The sequence below is a fragment of the Anoplopoma fimbria genome, chromosome 17 (genome assembly GCF_027596085.1).
Source record: "Anoplopoma fimbria isolate UVic2021 breed Golden Eagle Sablefish chromosome 17, Afim_UVic_2022, whole genome shotgun sequence".
Lineage (NCBI taxonomy): Eukaryota > Metazoa > Chordata > Actinopteri > Perciformes > Anoplopomatidae > Anoplopoma > Anoplopoma fimbria.
This window is the reverse complement of record NC_072465.1, coordinates 8900716-8917768: the sequence shown is the minus strand read 5'-3', so window position 1 is coordinate 8917768 and position 17053 is coordinate 8900716. Positions and strand designations below refer to the sequence as shown.

Below are 17053 nucleotides of genomic sequence, written 5' to 3'. Positions count from 1 at the left end.
ACTGATTCCTTTCACATAGGGAGAAGGAGGAAGAACAACAACAGATGAAATTCATAGTGTTGCCTTGAAGGCTTCTAGGCAGAAAAAAAAAGCTGATGTATCCTGTCAAAAACAAGTACATGATGTACACACTCCCCACATTGCACTCACTTCACCTTATATCACTCACAAAAACATGTGCACGTTTTCAGGCTCTGGCTCTCGCCCGGTGGAGAAAAACCACTGGCTACATACATAAACAAACCGCAACCAGATGTCTGCGAGCTGAGCGCCGCCCAAATGGAGCTGCCCCTCCCCCCTACACTGTGTGTCTTTTGCAGAGCCATGACTCGCCAGTCCTCCATAAACCTTCCGACTCGTCACACAGGAGACACTACCAATGGAGACCAGAGTGCATTAACGTGCTCACGCTCTGCCAGGGCCGACCCTGACCCTCAAACCATATGGGGTTTCGGCACTAGAGAGTGGCCTTACATCTGATGTCAATGTTAAAATGGCGGGCCTGTGACCTCCGTCTGCGCCATTCAAATAAATTCCCTGCGTGCAAAATGTAAACAGTGGGAGATGTGCTGTGGTATGGAGGGTGGAGTTAAACCTACATATCAGGCCCGCAGAGAACCACTGTGTATGTGAACACCATTAGTACACAATTTTAGATTGTTTTAGTAGCGTTTTGCAAAGAAATTCCTCATGACATCTGTCATGCTGTATCTCTCCCCTGGTAATCACTGCGGTGCCTATCAGCTCAGTTCCAAACATCCGAGGCGTGTGGCCACATAAGTGGTGCGGTCTAGATGTTCGGTGGTGGTAATGTTATACATAGATACAGTTTACAACTTGACACAGAGATACTCTTCAAATTGTTGCGGTTTAAACTCCCATGAAGTATTGAAGCAAAACAGCTCTTCAAGGATTTTCAGGTTGGATATTTAGGGAAGATATTCTCAACCTGGGTTTTTCTGACGTAAATTTATTGCGCAACACCTTTAAGCAGCATACACTGTGTGTAAAAGATGCTAAACCAATATTACTTTTGAATACCGAAAATACAGAAATAGCTTAACCTCAAACTTTTAAAGCAGCTTCTTTGAGTTTAACCCATGTTAAACACTCTCAAGGATCTCAGTTTCGTTTTCTTTGGCTAAACTATAGCAATAAGTGGTATTGCAGGCATGTTTTTGGGACCCGAGTATGTGACATCACTTGTTTTTGAAGTTCCGTCACTGTGGTCATCACACTCCTTTGTTTATATAGCCATAGTAACCGACTCGCAATGCTGGAAGAGAGTAACTCGCTTCACACAGTGAGTTAAGCTACATCTTCTCTCTGTGCTGTCATATTAAAACAACATACTGTTCTGAGGTTTCACAGCAGGTAAAATTATACCTGTAAGTGCAAGTGATGGAAACAGTAGTCACTATAAAACGGAGCTCAAAAAAAGCACGGAAATAAAACAAATTTTGATCTTATCTTATTTGAGTCTATCAAATAATGTCGGTGTATATCACCAAGTACAATAACGCAACCATATACTTCTGCTAATTACACTGAGGGCTGAATAAATGGCTTTGCACTGTATGTAAAATGTAATGCAACAGTTATATAATAATGAAAAATACTGAAACTGTCAGCTATGCCATTAATAACAATCATTATGAAATGTTTTTAAAAGCTTTGGAGCGCACTGATATACGGTATATGAAGTGAGGTACAACCCTTTAACTAGCTGTGGTTATTTTTACCCCCTTTACACCTAGCAATCACATACGTCTTGTATCAATAATTTATCTAGATATAAAGCGGATTGCATTTACACCTGGTATCAATATGTGTCTCTGGTTTCTACATTGTGATACGATTTTTCTGTCCAGCTCAAACAACTGAACGTCACCTCCTCCTCCTCTTGTTGGCCTTGCAGACAGGACCAGATGTAGAAGGTTATGAATAGCCAAGTGTCTATAATATCCATTATGACAAGCTTTCTTGCTTTCCCGCTCGTTCTGAAAGGTCCCAGCAATTATGTATTTCTGCCCACGTAGTTGTTTGTTGTGTGTAGATTGAAAACATAATTACATTCCAAATTGCATTTACACTTGTGTTCGATGTGATCACAATGAGACCCTGACCACCTCTGGAGGTGTTTGCGCCTGATCGGGATTTAGGCCTGTACTTTCATGTGGTCATGCGCTATCCGATTGCAATCTTATCACACAAAACACATTTTAATGCAAGGTTAATACGCATACCTTCTGCTCTATACGCTGTTCTGTCTCATAATTCAGGATTGGTCTGAGGCCATGCTGGTCAACTGGGCCATGAGGATCCAGACTGAAGTTAAGGCTGATGGAAATGGGGGAGAGTTTGTCCCGAAACTCCTCTTCGCCCTGCAACAGAGAGAGATGCAACTACGTTAGTGACAGATGTGAATGGCAATAGTTGTCTGTTGTCGCCTAGAGTTGATTAAACTTTGTCTGGTGTGTCAGTATCTGTTCTCAATTATCTGAAACAAGCGGACACTTCCGGAAAAAAAGATGGCTAGAAATGTGTCGTCAGGTTGGGAATTTCCATCCTTTCAATGCTGATTATTGTGAAACCCTTTTTCAAGTACATGTGCAAGAAAAAAAGTTGTCACGTAAAACAAAATCAAAAGCATATGTTCAAAAGGCCACTATTGGCCAAAAATGTAGGATTTAGTCTGTTTTAGGTTTCTCTAAGATTTGACATGAATTCTGCTGAACCAGCCACAACAATGCGGTCCCTTTAAAGAGTGATTAAAAAGAAGAAGTGGTGTACAAACAGATCTGGACAGTCAGTTTCTGCTCAAACCATCTCTTATGCTGTCAAAGAGCAAAGTGCTGTGATCATTATCCCCTTACAAACAGCTTCTACGCTTATGACCTAGGTGCTTTTGGAAGGCATTGGCTTTGATCAGGTGACTGCTGAGTGATGAGAAGATTGGTACTGTACTGGTTTTGGCCTCAAATAGCACTTCAAACAGCAACTTCAAGCCCTGTCTATTAGGAAATGACTTCACCCTCTGCCCTACCAGAGAGTTAATCACATTCACCTGGTGCTGCAGGTGCAATAAAGTCTCTGATTAGATGGCCTTGAATGAAAACCACAGCGCTCTGTGAGGGCCAAGATTAAGTAAGAGGCATACTCTCAGAGTATTTGACTTTTTAGTTCTTCACGCTGCGGAGTAAACTTTGACGGAATTTAAAAAGGACAAATTGAGGTTCGAGAGACGGCCAGCGTGACTGACCCGCAGGTAGATCTTGGCGTCGTGGCACAAGCGTTCTCCGTTGGCGAGGCGGAGGGTCTTCAGCAGACTGGGCTGCTGGCTGTCCAGGAACAGGGTCCTCCTGATGGACTCCTTCTGCTGCTGCTTCACACTGTCCAACTGAACCTCCACCACGAAGCCTTGGAAATATACATGTAAAGACAAAAGCACAAGTAAAAACGAAATTATATGCAAATGTATGTACAAACACATACATGCACACATAATACACAAATGCCTCATCACATGTAAATACACACATATGCAATGGAAAAAAATATAACGATAAAGCTCCTTCATGTGCTATTCTTTGCTCTCTATGCAGTATACAGAAAGAAGAATTTGCTGTGGCCCACATGACGACAACTATGCAGAGAACACAGACAACACACACCCGCGCACTTAAAAGTAAGCACGCACACGCTTCTTCTAAACTGCCGGAGCCCACCGAGTTACTCTGTGTTTACACGATTGTCCTTTTATCTCGATCTTAACTGCCAAATTGACCACAGTGAGGTCCGGCATACTTGTGGCAACACAAAGAAAGCAAGGTAATAGGGACCATCTGTGTGTGTGTGTGTGTGTGTGTGTGTGTGTGTGTGTGTGTGTGTGTGTGTGTGTGTGTGTGTGTGTGTGCCTCACCTAGATGTGTGTGTGTGTGTGTGTGTGACCTAGATGAGGGGAGGTGCTTCCCATTAGCCAGCAGGCAGAATCCGATGCTGACACTGGAGGTTGAACACAGACAAAAATATGGGGGGAAAAACTTGAGCACTGAACTTATACAGATGTGTTTACACTGATGTGAGGTACCATCCCTTTTCACTTTTATTTGTAGTCTTTAAGGTATTCATAATTCAAATCCAAAGTTTGACACTGTGTATGGTCAACATTTTCTTCTGCAATAGCCATTCCATGTATTAACACTTAGTAAGTACCTCTCTATACAGTATTTTTTATACCAATGCTGGATTTAAATTGCCTACGATGGATTCATAGGAAAACCATGTAGCATGTTATCCAGCATCATTTTATCTCATTGATATCAGCCTAACTATTTGCTGTCCACACTTTCTAAAGTTTTGGGCATATTTCTAGGCACACTTGGATGTGGACAGCTGTGTGAACGCGTAGAAAAACAAAATGGCGACCCAATGTAAGCAAGAAGAAGAAATGAAATACGTTTAACAAAACTAAAATTACCACAGATTTCAGTCCCGGTCGATGTGGTGACACCCGTGGTGGGTGTTTACAACTTTGAAGTACAAAATGTTTTATTTTTAAAAGCTGACGCATACATGTAAATATGTGTGTGTTTATATAAATGCTCATATGAAGGGAGGATTCACCTTATGTGATGAGTAAGGAGTCTTGTTGATGCCAAACAATATCTCATTTCATTTGAGAAAGTTACAGCCCTTTTCAACCTTTTCAGTCTTAATAACTGCTCTCTCTCCACCGTTTTGTCTTCCCATATGATTGCTCCACCTTTCTCCCATTTCCTCTCCTACGCTCCCCTCATCTTCTTTCTGTCACCACGGCAGCGAAAAACACCCATAAACACAAAAACAAGGTTTACTTAAAACTTAAATAAAACGCCAGCCAGGTTTGGCAACCGCCTATAACAGCAATCTAAAAATGTTCCAGGTTTAATACGATGGTTAGAGTGATCTGGTGGAAAGAGCTTCATTGAGACTGAAAGCAGGGTGAATTTTCCCTTCTTTTTTTCCTCTCTACTGGATCTAAGAATACTGTAGTTGAGAGCAACTTGGACAGGAAACTGGCAAACATGAGGTCATTTGACATTCTCGTGAGGCAAAGTTAAGAAAGCTGAAAGAGAACTCACATTTGCAAGACTTTCCATGTTCTGTTATTCTCAGAGAGCTCTTTAACCCCTCACAAAACTCTTAAGACTTTTTAAAACCATTCAAAGATATTTCCGCTAAAATCACAACTACTGTTTGGTGGATCAAACAGTGTATAATCTTCCTATTACGATAGAAGTGGAGCTGAGCTTTCTTTAAGGAGAATAGTTGACGTCCATACCAAGACACGCCGATGGTTTCATTCTCTGTGATCAGCTCACAAGGCTTCTCCTCCTGGTTGAACATGGTCGGCTGCACTGTGAGAGACGCACTGACGCTCACTATCGGCCGAGCCCTGATTAAAGAGACAGACCATGAACGAATCAGAATAAAAACAAGAGTCCATATCTGTTACTACACTCCTACATGCTTTAACATACCTGTATAGCACCGCTTTATCAACCCCAAAAGCACCAACAACCAGATCTGCAGGAAGGCAAAGAGAGTTCAATGGAGACATCAGAGAAGAGGATGAAGTGTTAATAGACGCCCGATTATGGTACCTGGATATCCGTTTTGATCCAGATCTTTGTTGCCTCGTAGGGAGAAGCCAAAACTGGCTGGGAAAGAGCTGGAAGCCCATTGGCCAGAGAGAGTCTGAGTGGGTGTGTCCATCAGTCCTTCGGCATGGCCGTTATAAATGAGAACCAATCCATGCTGCTCGTCTCCTCCGTAGGGACAGCCGATGGCCATGTCTGATTGTAAACAGCCACAACACACGGTGTGAAGAATGTCATGTTTTCTAAAATATGTGTATACAAACCATATATAGTAATGCAGGAATGATATGTTTTTGAAGGTCAACCGGACAAATGTACACCACTTTTATGATTTTAAAGTGAAATGCAATCACCAGAAGTAAAACGCTAACATTAGGCTATAAACAAACTTCTCTTCCCCACCGCTAAGCTAGAGACAGACTATAGCTCAGTGTGATGACTTTTAGTTGTCCCATTTATTCGGATTTGCTTTTTCCTGCTTTATATTAATGAAATAATTATATATTTCTGTTTTTCCATCTTAATTTCCCCACAGCCAAGAATAAACAATCAACACATTTTTGTTTTCATGATTGATTAATCTGCTGATTATTTTCTTGATAAATCAGTTATTTTATCAATGCAATGTCAAGAAATTGGGAAAATTCATCCTTTGACCGACCAACAGTATAAAAGCCAAATATATTCTAGACGTTCACATAAATTCTAGTTTAAAAATTATAATGTTAAATAAATGATAAACTACAATAAAAAAATACTGCTGTCCATTGTTCTCCAACATTTAACCCACACTGTGTGCAGCACGCCTACCATTGAATCCATCCTGGTTGAGGTCACCCAGCGGAGCCAGCGACGTACCGAACCGGCTGAAGGCCTGTTGACCCAGCAGGTGGGACTGGCTTGGCTCCAGCAGCAGAGGGCCCCTCTGGAGGTACACATACACCTTACCCAGCTCCTCCAGACGCCCATTGACCCCTCGACGCATGAACATTGGAGCTCCCACCACCAGGTCATCCAAACTGGGGAGGCAAGCAAAGCAAGACACTTAATGAGGAAATATCGGAATATAGACAAAAGACAAAGAGGGATATTGAAATTATATTTTAGGGACAAAGTGTTTAACATTTAGTTTTACTTTATTTAGTATTTGAACTCTAAGCGGCTTGTTTGTTGGAAAAAAATGATCATAGCCAATCATAGCATCTCCTTTTTTTGTGGGGGGCCTTAAAGAGACAGGCGCTAAAACAGAGCGTTTCACCGAAGGGTGAATACAGCTATATTCAGACAGACAGTATGAGAAAAATAACATGTTTTTTGAACATCAAAGCATGTAAACATGTTCTAGTAAAGACCCAAAATACAAGTATGAATCTGAAAATGAGCATGATATGTCTCCTTTAAGAATCTCCACTAGTATTTACTGTAAAATGATCTTCAGCTGCACAGCGCAGTTGCCTGAAGAAAAGGAGTCATTTTTAAAGGCTAAACTGAAACTTTAAAACATCAGTTTTAATTGTGTGCTTCTGCCATTTGTAGGGAAGTGAAATTGAACTTTAGACTGAGGGGAACTGGAGATAGAATGAGATAATTTTCAGATATTTTCATGACTAATTAGAGAGTGACAGGGTAACAGAACTGAAACGTTGGAAACTTCCAAGAAGTCACATTCTGTTTCAGTGACCTCATCTTTCACTTTTAGTCTCTTGTTTTAGCTTACTTTTTCCCATCTCCTCTGTCATTTCACCCATTTTGTCTTCATATACTAATTTTTTTGCCATCACATGTCCCGCCGTCACTCCGTCCACTCACCCATCGTTGTTGATGTCGGTGGCTGCCACCGCGTAGCCGAAATAGGACCCCATCTGGAATGCATTACAAACAAGACCCAGTTAGCCTGTAATCACACCACGGTGTGTAGATCCCTTTATTTTCTCTCATTTTCTTTCTGCTTGTCCTTTTTTTCTCCTTTGTACCCTCCACCATCACCCCCAAAGGCTTTCCTCCCCAATCTCTCAATCCCACAGTCCCCTGGGGTCTCCTCTTCTCCCTTTTCATGGAGCTCAGTGTTAGAGCTTCTGAGCAGAGGTAGGGGGTCTGGGGATCGGGGACTCAAACTCCTTAAAAACTCACTCTGGGGGCTTGAGTTTTTCCGGTTTAATTTCATACCACGTATGATAAATTAGGGTCATGTTACACTTCTTGTGGTGACTCTCACTTCAAAGTGGTTCGTAGCTGTGCAGGTATGAGTTTGGAGACCCTTTTGAAAAACAAGACTGAATAGTGGGGTCGTCATCCTGAATCACACATGCAAACAGCTCATATGAACATAAGTCAAAACGAATCTCAGGACAAGGTTAATTCACTGTTATACCCTGTAGGAGCACTGCTTTGCCAGATACATTCACACTCTTAGAAATATGATCAAGACGTCCTGTAGAGCTGAACCACTACTAATGTAAATCTGAGGTAAGCTGAGATCAGCAAACTAACGAAAGTTGCCCACAGATCAGTTTTCACAGTCATGAGCTGTATTTCGGAAGTGTCTTACTTTTTTATTAGTGTTTTTTTCCCATTTGGGGGCATTAAAAACAAGTTGTGAACACAATACTGACAAACAGTATCATCACCTTCAAGTTGATGCAATGAAAGAGGGAAGCTGCAATTGATAATTACTTAGGATCATCACTACGAGTAGCCCCTTTCAAAATGTTACACAATTTCATTATTGTAAAAATATTAGTTATAGCCGCTTAAAGTCTAGTCACCAGGATTAAATACAACACATTCTCATATCTACGTTTGCAAATTAATCACAAAAGGACCGCTCTATTATATGTTGTGAAATGGAACTATTTGGTTAGGTTTGGGAAAAGACCGTGGTACAAGTTATTAGTTACTGCGTTATGTATGTGACGTCATTATGTGCTAACGTAGTTATGTATGTACCTTAAAATAATGCTCCTGTCACAATTACTACGGCCGCCAGGTTTTTAGAAAGAGCCTTTTTTAGCTAATACAAATATTTGTAAAATAACCAAATGAAAATAATAATGAAATAATTTGTTTAAATCAAGACATTAATAATCCTCAAATCAAACAGAACAAGAGCAGTTCGGCTCATTGACCTGCTACCTTGCCAGTAATGGTCTGAGATTTGAGGTTTCATTCAACAAACAAACAGGCCTCTTGCACAAATCCCCTCTGGTGTGTTTATGCAGCTGACTTTGACTACACAGTCCAAGAGGGACCAGCATTCTCCCCCAGAGAGATGAGAGTCCATCAGCCGGGAGTTTACCTCAGATCACTCACACTGTGACTTAACAGTTTACTCAGCGTCCTCCACCCTGAGACTGACACCTCTGAGCAGTCACTGATGACCTCCCACAATGAAGACACACACACACACATGCTTTCCCATGTGTGTCTGGTCACATGCTCTTACATGTTGCAATACCTACACAACGAAGCGTGGTTAAATGGCACAAAAAATACATCCTTAAGTTGAACCAAAGCTATTATGAAGCCTTTAGCAGTCTAAGTTTGACGAACCAATTGGGTACCTTCCAAAGCTATAGACAAATTAGTGCCAAATTACCGCTTTGGGTTACTATGTGTTTTTGTAAAGTTTCCATCCACCAGTTTTAGGCAAATTTGGGATTTAAAAATGAGTGGAGAGATGGAAAATAAGAAAAACACTAGAGATTTTGTGAAACAGTTTTGTAAAAAGATGGATTTACGAAAAAACAGAGTGCAATGGAAACAGACTCAGCCAAAAATCCTGACGTACATGAAGCATGAAGCATCATAACCACAAACTGTTTATTTTACTTGTGCAACTACGAATATTCCCATGACAGTAGTGGATGAAACAGCACATTATCTAGATTCATTCAGCAGCGATAACAAATCGGGCCAGGGGCATAAAGTGTGTGTGTGTGTGTGTGTGTGGGGGGGGGCAGGAACTACCACAAAACTACCACAGAAGAAGTTTTGAGTGCTTTGCCAGGTGTTTATATTTTTGTCTGACTACTGTCCATGGAAGAACAAAGAAAAAAATAAGACATCCTTTCTACCATCTTGAGATGGGATAACACCAGACGCGACACCAGATTGGGCCAGGGGGCGATAAGTGAGGGGTCCAATGTCCCCTTCCCTACTTCCTACCCCCTACTTCCTGGGCACCTGCTCGGACCACACCCATCTTCAAAATTGTCCTTCATTTCACCTCAACTAAATATCTGCAAAGTTTTGTGATCGCATCTTGCATGGTTGCGACGCAATCACAGTGACAAAATCTGTACACAGAGACGCACACACAGATTCACAAGGTGGAACCATAACCTGCGTCGCTGTAAACATAGTATCTTTGAAAGATACGCACTTTATTTAAGAAACTCAGGACAGTCTGAGCCTCATATAAATATGGCTAACTACTAAGCTAGTGACAAATGGTGCCACTCTTTAGTACTTCCCATTTTAAAAGCACATGTTGAATCAATACAGTGACAACGTGAACACTGTGCCGGTCTGCTGTTTCTGGGTTTGATTTGCAGCTTTTAGAAACCATAAGCTGTGAATAATGTATGCTCGACCTCTGAACCTGATATAGGCCTCCTCTCCACGGGGCAAATTCCTTCATCTCCAGACCTACCTTACAAATGCCACTTTAAATGTGTACCCACATGATGAAAAAAAAAGAGCTAGGCTATTACAGAAAATCCCCCGGCCAGATGTGCACATACCTGCTCCCCTGTCAAGTTGAGCAGAGACTTCAGATCCCTTCCATCTAATATTGACACCTATGTGGAGACAGACAAAGGTCATTATCTGAGTATACTGCATGACAATACTTTTACGTTCTGTTGACTGTTTGCACTGTGAAATGGTGTAAATTGAAAATGTTGGGCCTCCTTACTACACCATACAGCATGAGTCCTTTTGGAACTCCTGTGACGAAATCTGCAACAAAGAAAGAAAGGGGGCAAAAGGTTAGAAGGGTTCATTTCAACACAACACTGATAACTAGGAACTGTTGTGACCAACCAACAAAAAAATTATACATTTTTTGATTCTTCCTAAAAGAAGAAACAATCCTTTCCCAATCACATCACAATCATGTGTGTTGAGACTGAGCAGTTAAACATTAGACAGAGCTTGTGGCGGGGGTCAGCAAACCCTGTACTCAGCCATCCATTATGTTTCTCTGTACTGTAAATATGACCCTCACCTTCATCATCATCCCCACTGAACTCGCCACCAGCCACGGAGTAACCTGCAGGAGCGATCGAGAGAGTGTGAGTGAGAGAAAACAGCTGAAGCTGGAGGTTGTGGATACAATGAACAGATTTATCAATGTAATTACCTGAATCTGTTTATAATGATAATTATTATCGGTAATAATACCAACATGTAGCACTAGTGTATTTTGTTTAAGTTTTGGTCTTTACTAGTAAAAGAAAAAGCCTTCACACGGCGGTATCAAGTAGCGATTCGTCAACTCAATATCATAAAAGAGTACTACTTATAACATCTTGCAATGTCTATAACAGTGTTTCATTCACAATGGGCTGGTCAAAATCTTGCTTGCCAAAACATGACGCCTACGTTACCCATGATTCCACACAACCGCTGACCGTTCAGTCAGATAGTCGGTGTGTTATGCTAGTAGCGGCTAACGGCTCAAGCAGAGATGAGGAGGATTCCGCAGAGGTTGAGTGAGCTCATCACTGTCTAACTCCACGTCTGAAATTGTCGGCAGTGGAGTTGAATTGTGGGTAATATAGACACCAGGTTTAACTTTATTTGAGTGCAATGATAAATCGAAAGGGTATTCTTTTAAAACCCAAGATATTGTGGGTAATGAAGACAGGAAGATGTTGGGTGTAATGTAACAAAAATAATTCATATAATAGGGGGCCCACTTTCCTTTAGTGTGGCCCTTTAACATAAGGGCCACACTAATACATTTATATGCACCTCTTGAGCTTGATTGTGCTCTGTATTTTTAATGGCAATCTGTCAATAAGATTATGGGTTACAGTGTCTTGAGTCATGTCTAGAGTCATGTGTTTGTGTTGATATTTTTGCCTGGTCACCAGCAAATGTATTGCAATCTAACAGTTCTTTTTTCAGTTTGCTGTGTACAAAGTTGACCATTCTTTGTGAGGCTGGTGTTAGTGGAAAATTAATGAAGTGTCCAAACTGGAAAGAATTCTTCCTCTTGGGAATATGAATGTGATGAGAGAATTTTAAGATGACTTTTCAGTTAGACTTTTGGAAAAACGTTTGGACTGATGTTGGCACTAGAAGTCAGTAAGTTCTTAATAGTGACAAATTTAATTAAAACCCAATCACTAGTTTTCTAGGTGTTAATAGTTCCCTTGACAGTCCAGGTCAGGGTGTCATAACACCTCAGATATTAAACTCTGGGAACCATTTTCTCATAGACTTAATACTACATCTTATTTTAATAATCCCATTTGTGTATACTTCCTCACCAAGGTAACTGTCATCATAGCTCCCCTGCACCTGTCGTGTCTGAATCTGCCCGGCGACTGAGAGCAGAAAGTAAGAGGGGTAGTAGGCCTTCACAATCTCCTCTGTGGTGGCTGAAATCAGCTGGCCTATGGGATGGATGGGCAACAAAAGGGTCAAAGGTCAGATGTTAAAAAAAGACATGTGACTTTTTGAACTCTAGCTCCTCAGTTGTTCCCCTGAAGTTAGTCCACAGCCTGATTTTAACACTCATTCAGTGGAATAATCTATTGGAAGCTGTCTATCTTAACATCCATTCTGGTCCACATTTTTGCGAGCTCACCTTGCCAGTAAAAGCTGCCCGGTCCTCCAAGCACAACCCTGCCATCCTATAACACACAACAGTTGCCAGGGCTGAGAAGTCTGTGTGTCACCGGGAGTTTCAACAAACAAACTCTGCAAATCTGATGTACTCTACACAGTGAAATCCCCACTGCTTACCACAATCAAAACAGAGAAACGGCAAGTATGTGATTATGTAGAAACCAGAAAATATTTCTCTTACCTTGGTGAAGTCTGCACTAAATCCCCCCTGACAATAGCCCTGTCCAACAGGTCCGTGTCTTTCTGCAATGAACAGCACCAAACATGGGAAACACTAATCTTTCTGTTTCATGAATCTAAAAGAAACTAAAACAACATTCTGTTCTGTCAAGGGCAGAATTCTCAAGTGCAATTTTTGTAACATTTCAATTGTACCTAGACCAAAAACTGAATTCCAGACGCTTTGCAAATAACAGAAGAAACCCCCCCAAAAAAGAAAAGGTTTTCAGGGTAAATTTGTAGCTTAAGCTTCGTCTGGTAACAGCTGATGAGTTTACACGGCTGACCTAAATTGTAGACAGCACCCTTTGTAAGATAAGCAGGAAGCTGTATTCTAAACATTCAACGCAAACTGATTTTATAACAACTGTAAAATGCCCAAAACCGATATTTTTTAGCAAGACTAATCCTGAACTACAACGTGGCAAGAGTCTTAGTCTTTCACTAACTTTGATGTGGAAAATCAAAGTAAAGTTTGGTAATAATTTGTATGATGTTAACAATAAGTATATGTATGTTTACAGTATGTTGCCGTGGAGTAAATTAGCTTTGGGCTATAACTCTTTTTTTTGCCTATATTTGTTTACAGTCCGTCATGTTGGTGCCATTAAAAACATATCGAATTAGCTTAGCAGTTCTTGTTTGCAATATATGTACCCATGTACAGACATTGTCTTGTTGGAAGGTGAACGTTCGGCCCAGTCTGAGGTCCTGAGCACTCTGGAGGAGGTTTTCTTCCAGGATATCTGTACTTGGCCGCATTCATCTTTCCTTCAATTGCAAGCCAGTCGTCCTGTCCCTGCAGCTCATAGCATTCAGCCACCACCATGTTTCACTGTTGGGATTGTATTGGGCAGGGTGATGAGCACAGTGCCTGGGAGAATTAACGCCAAAGTTCAATCTTGGTCTCATCACCAGAGAATCTTATTTCTCATAGCCATGAGTCTTCATGTGTTTTTGGCAAATTACTTTTATATTTACAAAAAACGTAATAGTGTGCTGAATCTCAGGCAAGTTCTAGAGTTACAAGAGGATTTATGGACATTTATTCATGAAGGGCGTTGGAGAATGACATCCACCGAAGTGTATGTCACAGACCTGATACACACACACATCTTTGGGTTCTTCTTTATACAAGGCTCTTCTCCCACGATATGGACGGCCACATACACTTCTTCCATTTAAGGATTATGGAGGCCACTGTGCTCTTAGGAATATATAATATCTGTGCCTTGCCACAATTCTGTCTCTATATATGATTCTCATGACATATGAGCTGTAATATATACATATATCATATCAGTTTATACAACAATGTAGAACCATCTATAAATGTGTGTATCATGTCTGTGTTCTGACTTCGAGACAGAGTCCAATTTATGAAGTAAGTTGCAGTAAACGTGTGTTAAAAGTTTAAACTACCTTATACACCTCTGTGATAAGTCGACAAGTGGTTTAAATCCACAGATCGAACTAGAATAACTAACTTCTCGTTGTTTTGCCAAACACAGGCATGTATGTTTGAGCGTGTGCTGCACTCCAGTTTACCCTCGTAGGTAGCTATTTCAAGCACACAAGGTCTGAGAAACCCACAAAGATATCATCTAGCTGGTGAACATAGTTGAGCATCCGTCACCTAAACACCACGGCAGTTGGCTGTCATTGCAGCTGCTCACCTGTTCGGCAGGGGGCGTACTCCACGAACGTTTCGAGACCATCTACAGAGAGGTAGCAGGTTCCTGTGACGTCGGCCAAGGGTATATCATGTTCGGTCCTCCAGTAATACCTGGGAGCACAAGCCTGGCAAGCACAGAGAGATGGCTCAATGATAAAAGAACATGACTATATTTTCTAGTTGAGAAGTTTTAAATTGACCCTAAACTCCCACTCCCCCACTCCTCAGACATCAACACACAGAAAGTCTGTCAAGCCAAAGAGTCTTCGAAACGATGGAGAACCAGTAAGAACGATACTCTGTATCATTAAAGTAAGAAGGGTGGGGTCATTTTCTGTCCAAAGCCAAAAACATTAGAGTTCAAGTTATGGATGAAGCAATGTGTGCTGGGAAGTACCTACTACCAAGGCCAAAAGGTTACATTCCATTAGCCATCTAGACTCAAGATTAAGGGCTCATTTTGTAACCCTTCATCTTTGTAAAAGGGAAGCATATTGTTTGACAATACTTACAACAAACCGAAACCCTCAAACAATGTTAGCATCCGAGGGAAAATTATGGTACTGGCACCAACTAGTCTACTCTACAAGAACAATACTGTTCCTTTATTCAAATGTCATCTACATGAATTATTAACAGCTGAGAATGATTACGTTTTGCCTGGGACCTGCACGTTTTTGCTGTGTTAGCATCCAGCTAGGTTAGCGTTACTTTTAGCATTCAGCATTCTCCGTTCTAGGAACCCATCGGCCGTCGGTCTGATGCCAAGTTAGCCCTTGGGGGCCAATATTTCTAGGGTTCTGGCATAGCCAGCAGATATCCAGATAACGGATATCGGGGCCAAGACTTCCTCTTAAGCGGGTAATTGTTTATAGTTGGATTTGCTCCTTGACCCGCAAAAATCAAGAATGGCGCCAGGATTTCAATTTTGGATGGGCCAAAGCAATGTTGGCTAGGCCTTATAATTACAGAATTAATACTACTAATACTACTCGCTAAAACAGAAATGAATGATATCATGCTAGAGAGGGACTAGCGCATCTGGTTAATTATGACTCTTTTAAGGTCGATCCCAGGCCAGTGAGGCCCACCAACAACGCCTCTGCTGGCAAAAATGGAGTTTCAGTTGAGAGACAAAGTCAACCACCAGATTGTTTCAAAATTGGCCAATTAGCCATATTAGGTAATCCCTGCTAGTGCGCCAACAATAAAAGCTAGTTGCATAGCATATCATCACACAGTATACAAACAGAATAACCAAACCTGACCAACTCTTACCAGGATGCTGTTTCCATGGGAACGCACAGTGGCTCCAAACCATTGATGGGACTTGAACTCAACCTGAGTGTTCACACCATTTATGTAAAAATATCGATCACCTAGAAGAACATAGAGAGGAAAAAACATATTTTTGGCCGTTTTTACACAGAGTTGTACACAGCTCTTTCTATTAGTGAATAACTCACGCTGCTACATTTTCCACAAAAACGGGAAACTTCAGAGATGTCAGGAGTTGCTTTTTTAACTAAGTCTCTAAGATCTCCCTGTCATCAGTGCTTGATTTCTGTGCTGTCAGAGCTTTGTTTGAGAGAGCTCCCTCACATGTTCTTGGCTTTTTACATGGATATTTTATGGCCTTGCTCCCGGGGTCTGCAGACTTAATCCATTCTCCATGCTATGGCAGACATCAAACAGCTCAAAGGGACTTGGACCTTGTTGTTACTGTAACCCAAACGGCTGTACTTCATTGTCAGGATCTGTTTTAAGAAGAGGCCCAGGCAGCAATAAGGCAAGAAACAGTGATGAGGGACGGGGTGGTGGAGTGCTAGAGGTGTGTGGGTGTGTAATGTGTGTATGTGTGGTTTCCTGCCAAATGTTTTACTTTGAATCCTCAGCAGCATTACATCTCCATGATGTTTTCTTTTAACATTAATTAATCAATTAATTTGGAAACATTAGACAGTTATATTCCTTCTTGGACTGCTATTCCTGGTTCACAAAATGTTAGGTGAGCTAGGTTGCCTCTATTTACTATGGAACAACGTGAAAACAAGTTCCTGGCTTTGAAATACTGTTCATACTTATCCAGGTACAAAATTAAAGTCTCTGCTATTGGGGTTTGCCTTCAGATGCTAATTTCTTCTAAAGGGAGGGTTTTTGTCACACCTACAGAGGAAATCTTGCCATTCAGCATCTTTGAAAAGTAATTTAACAAAACCTGACGCCTTAAACCCTTCTTAAATATGCCTGTAACCATGTAAGCTTCAATGTGGTATATTGTCTGATATATGTGCCTGCTGTCTGTTGCAGAGTGGTGACATTAAACTATCTTGGCTGCAACTCAGTGCCTGTTTATTAATGGAGTCTGGGCTGTGTCCTCAAACACACCATGAATCCTGAGGCCTGTAATGGGAAATGCACCACTAACATGGATGGATAACTGAATGGGCTTACTGAACACAGGCCAAGGGCCCAAATTTCAGGGCCCCCCTTGGCTTTCACCTATAAAAATGTCAAAGAGACACACCAGCCAAGAAGAGACTCAAAATGAAGTAAACATAAAACAAGTTCAAACAGAAAGACGCAAAGCCACTGCAAAAAGGGGCAAAACAACCACAAAGAGACACAAAATGACCACAACAAGGAATGACACAACTTA

General features: G+C 41.3%; 1 protein-coding gene across 1 annotated transcript in view; it reads right to left on the bottom strand.

Annotated features, from left to right (window-relative positions):
- The window catches only part of LOC129105437 (integrin alpha-5-like), a 42535-nt gene that overhangs the window by 15494 nt on the left and 9988 nt on the right, over nucleotides 1-17053 (bottom strand). The window contains exons 3-18 of the mRNA XM_054616459.1: nucleotides 15673-15773; nucleotides 14396-14519; nucleotides 12682-12743; nucleotides 12460-12505; nucleotides 12140-12265; nucleotides 10870-10914; nucleotides 10558-10601; nucleotides 10385-10441; nucleotides 7452-7504; nucleotides 6453-6661; nucleotides 5646-5837; nucleotides 5523-5568; nucleotides 5324-5437; nucleotides 3923-4005; nucleotides 3263-3420; nucleotides 2247-2384 (exon numbers count right to left, since the gene is read on the bottom strand). Of these exons, the coding sequence (XP_054472434.1) occupies nucleotides 2247-2384; nucleotides 3263-3420; nucleotides 3923-4005; nucleotides 5324-5437; nucleotides 5523-5568; nucleotides 5646-5837; nucleotides 6453-6661; nucleotides 7452-7504; nucleotides 10385-10441; nucleotides 10558-10601; nucleotides 10870-10914; nucleotides 12140-12265; nucleotides 12460-12505; nucleotides 12682-12743; nucleotides 14396-14519; nucleotides 15673-15773 (1598 nt within the window). The remainder of the gene's footprint in view (nucleotides 1-2246; nucleotides 2385-3262; nucleotides 3421-3922; nucleotides 4006-5323; nucleotides 5438-5522; nucleotides 5569-5645; nucleotides 5838-6452; nucleotides 6662-7451; nucleotides 7505-10384; nucleotides 10442-10557; nucleotides 10602-10869; nucleotides 10915-12139; nucleotides 12266-12459; nucleotides 12506-12681; nucleotides 12744-14395; nucleotides 14520-15672; nucleotides 15774-17053) is intronic.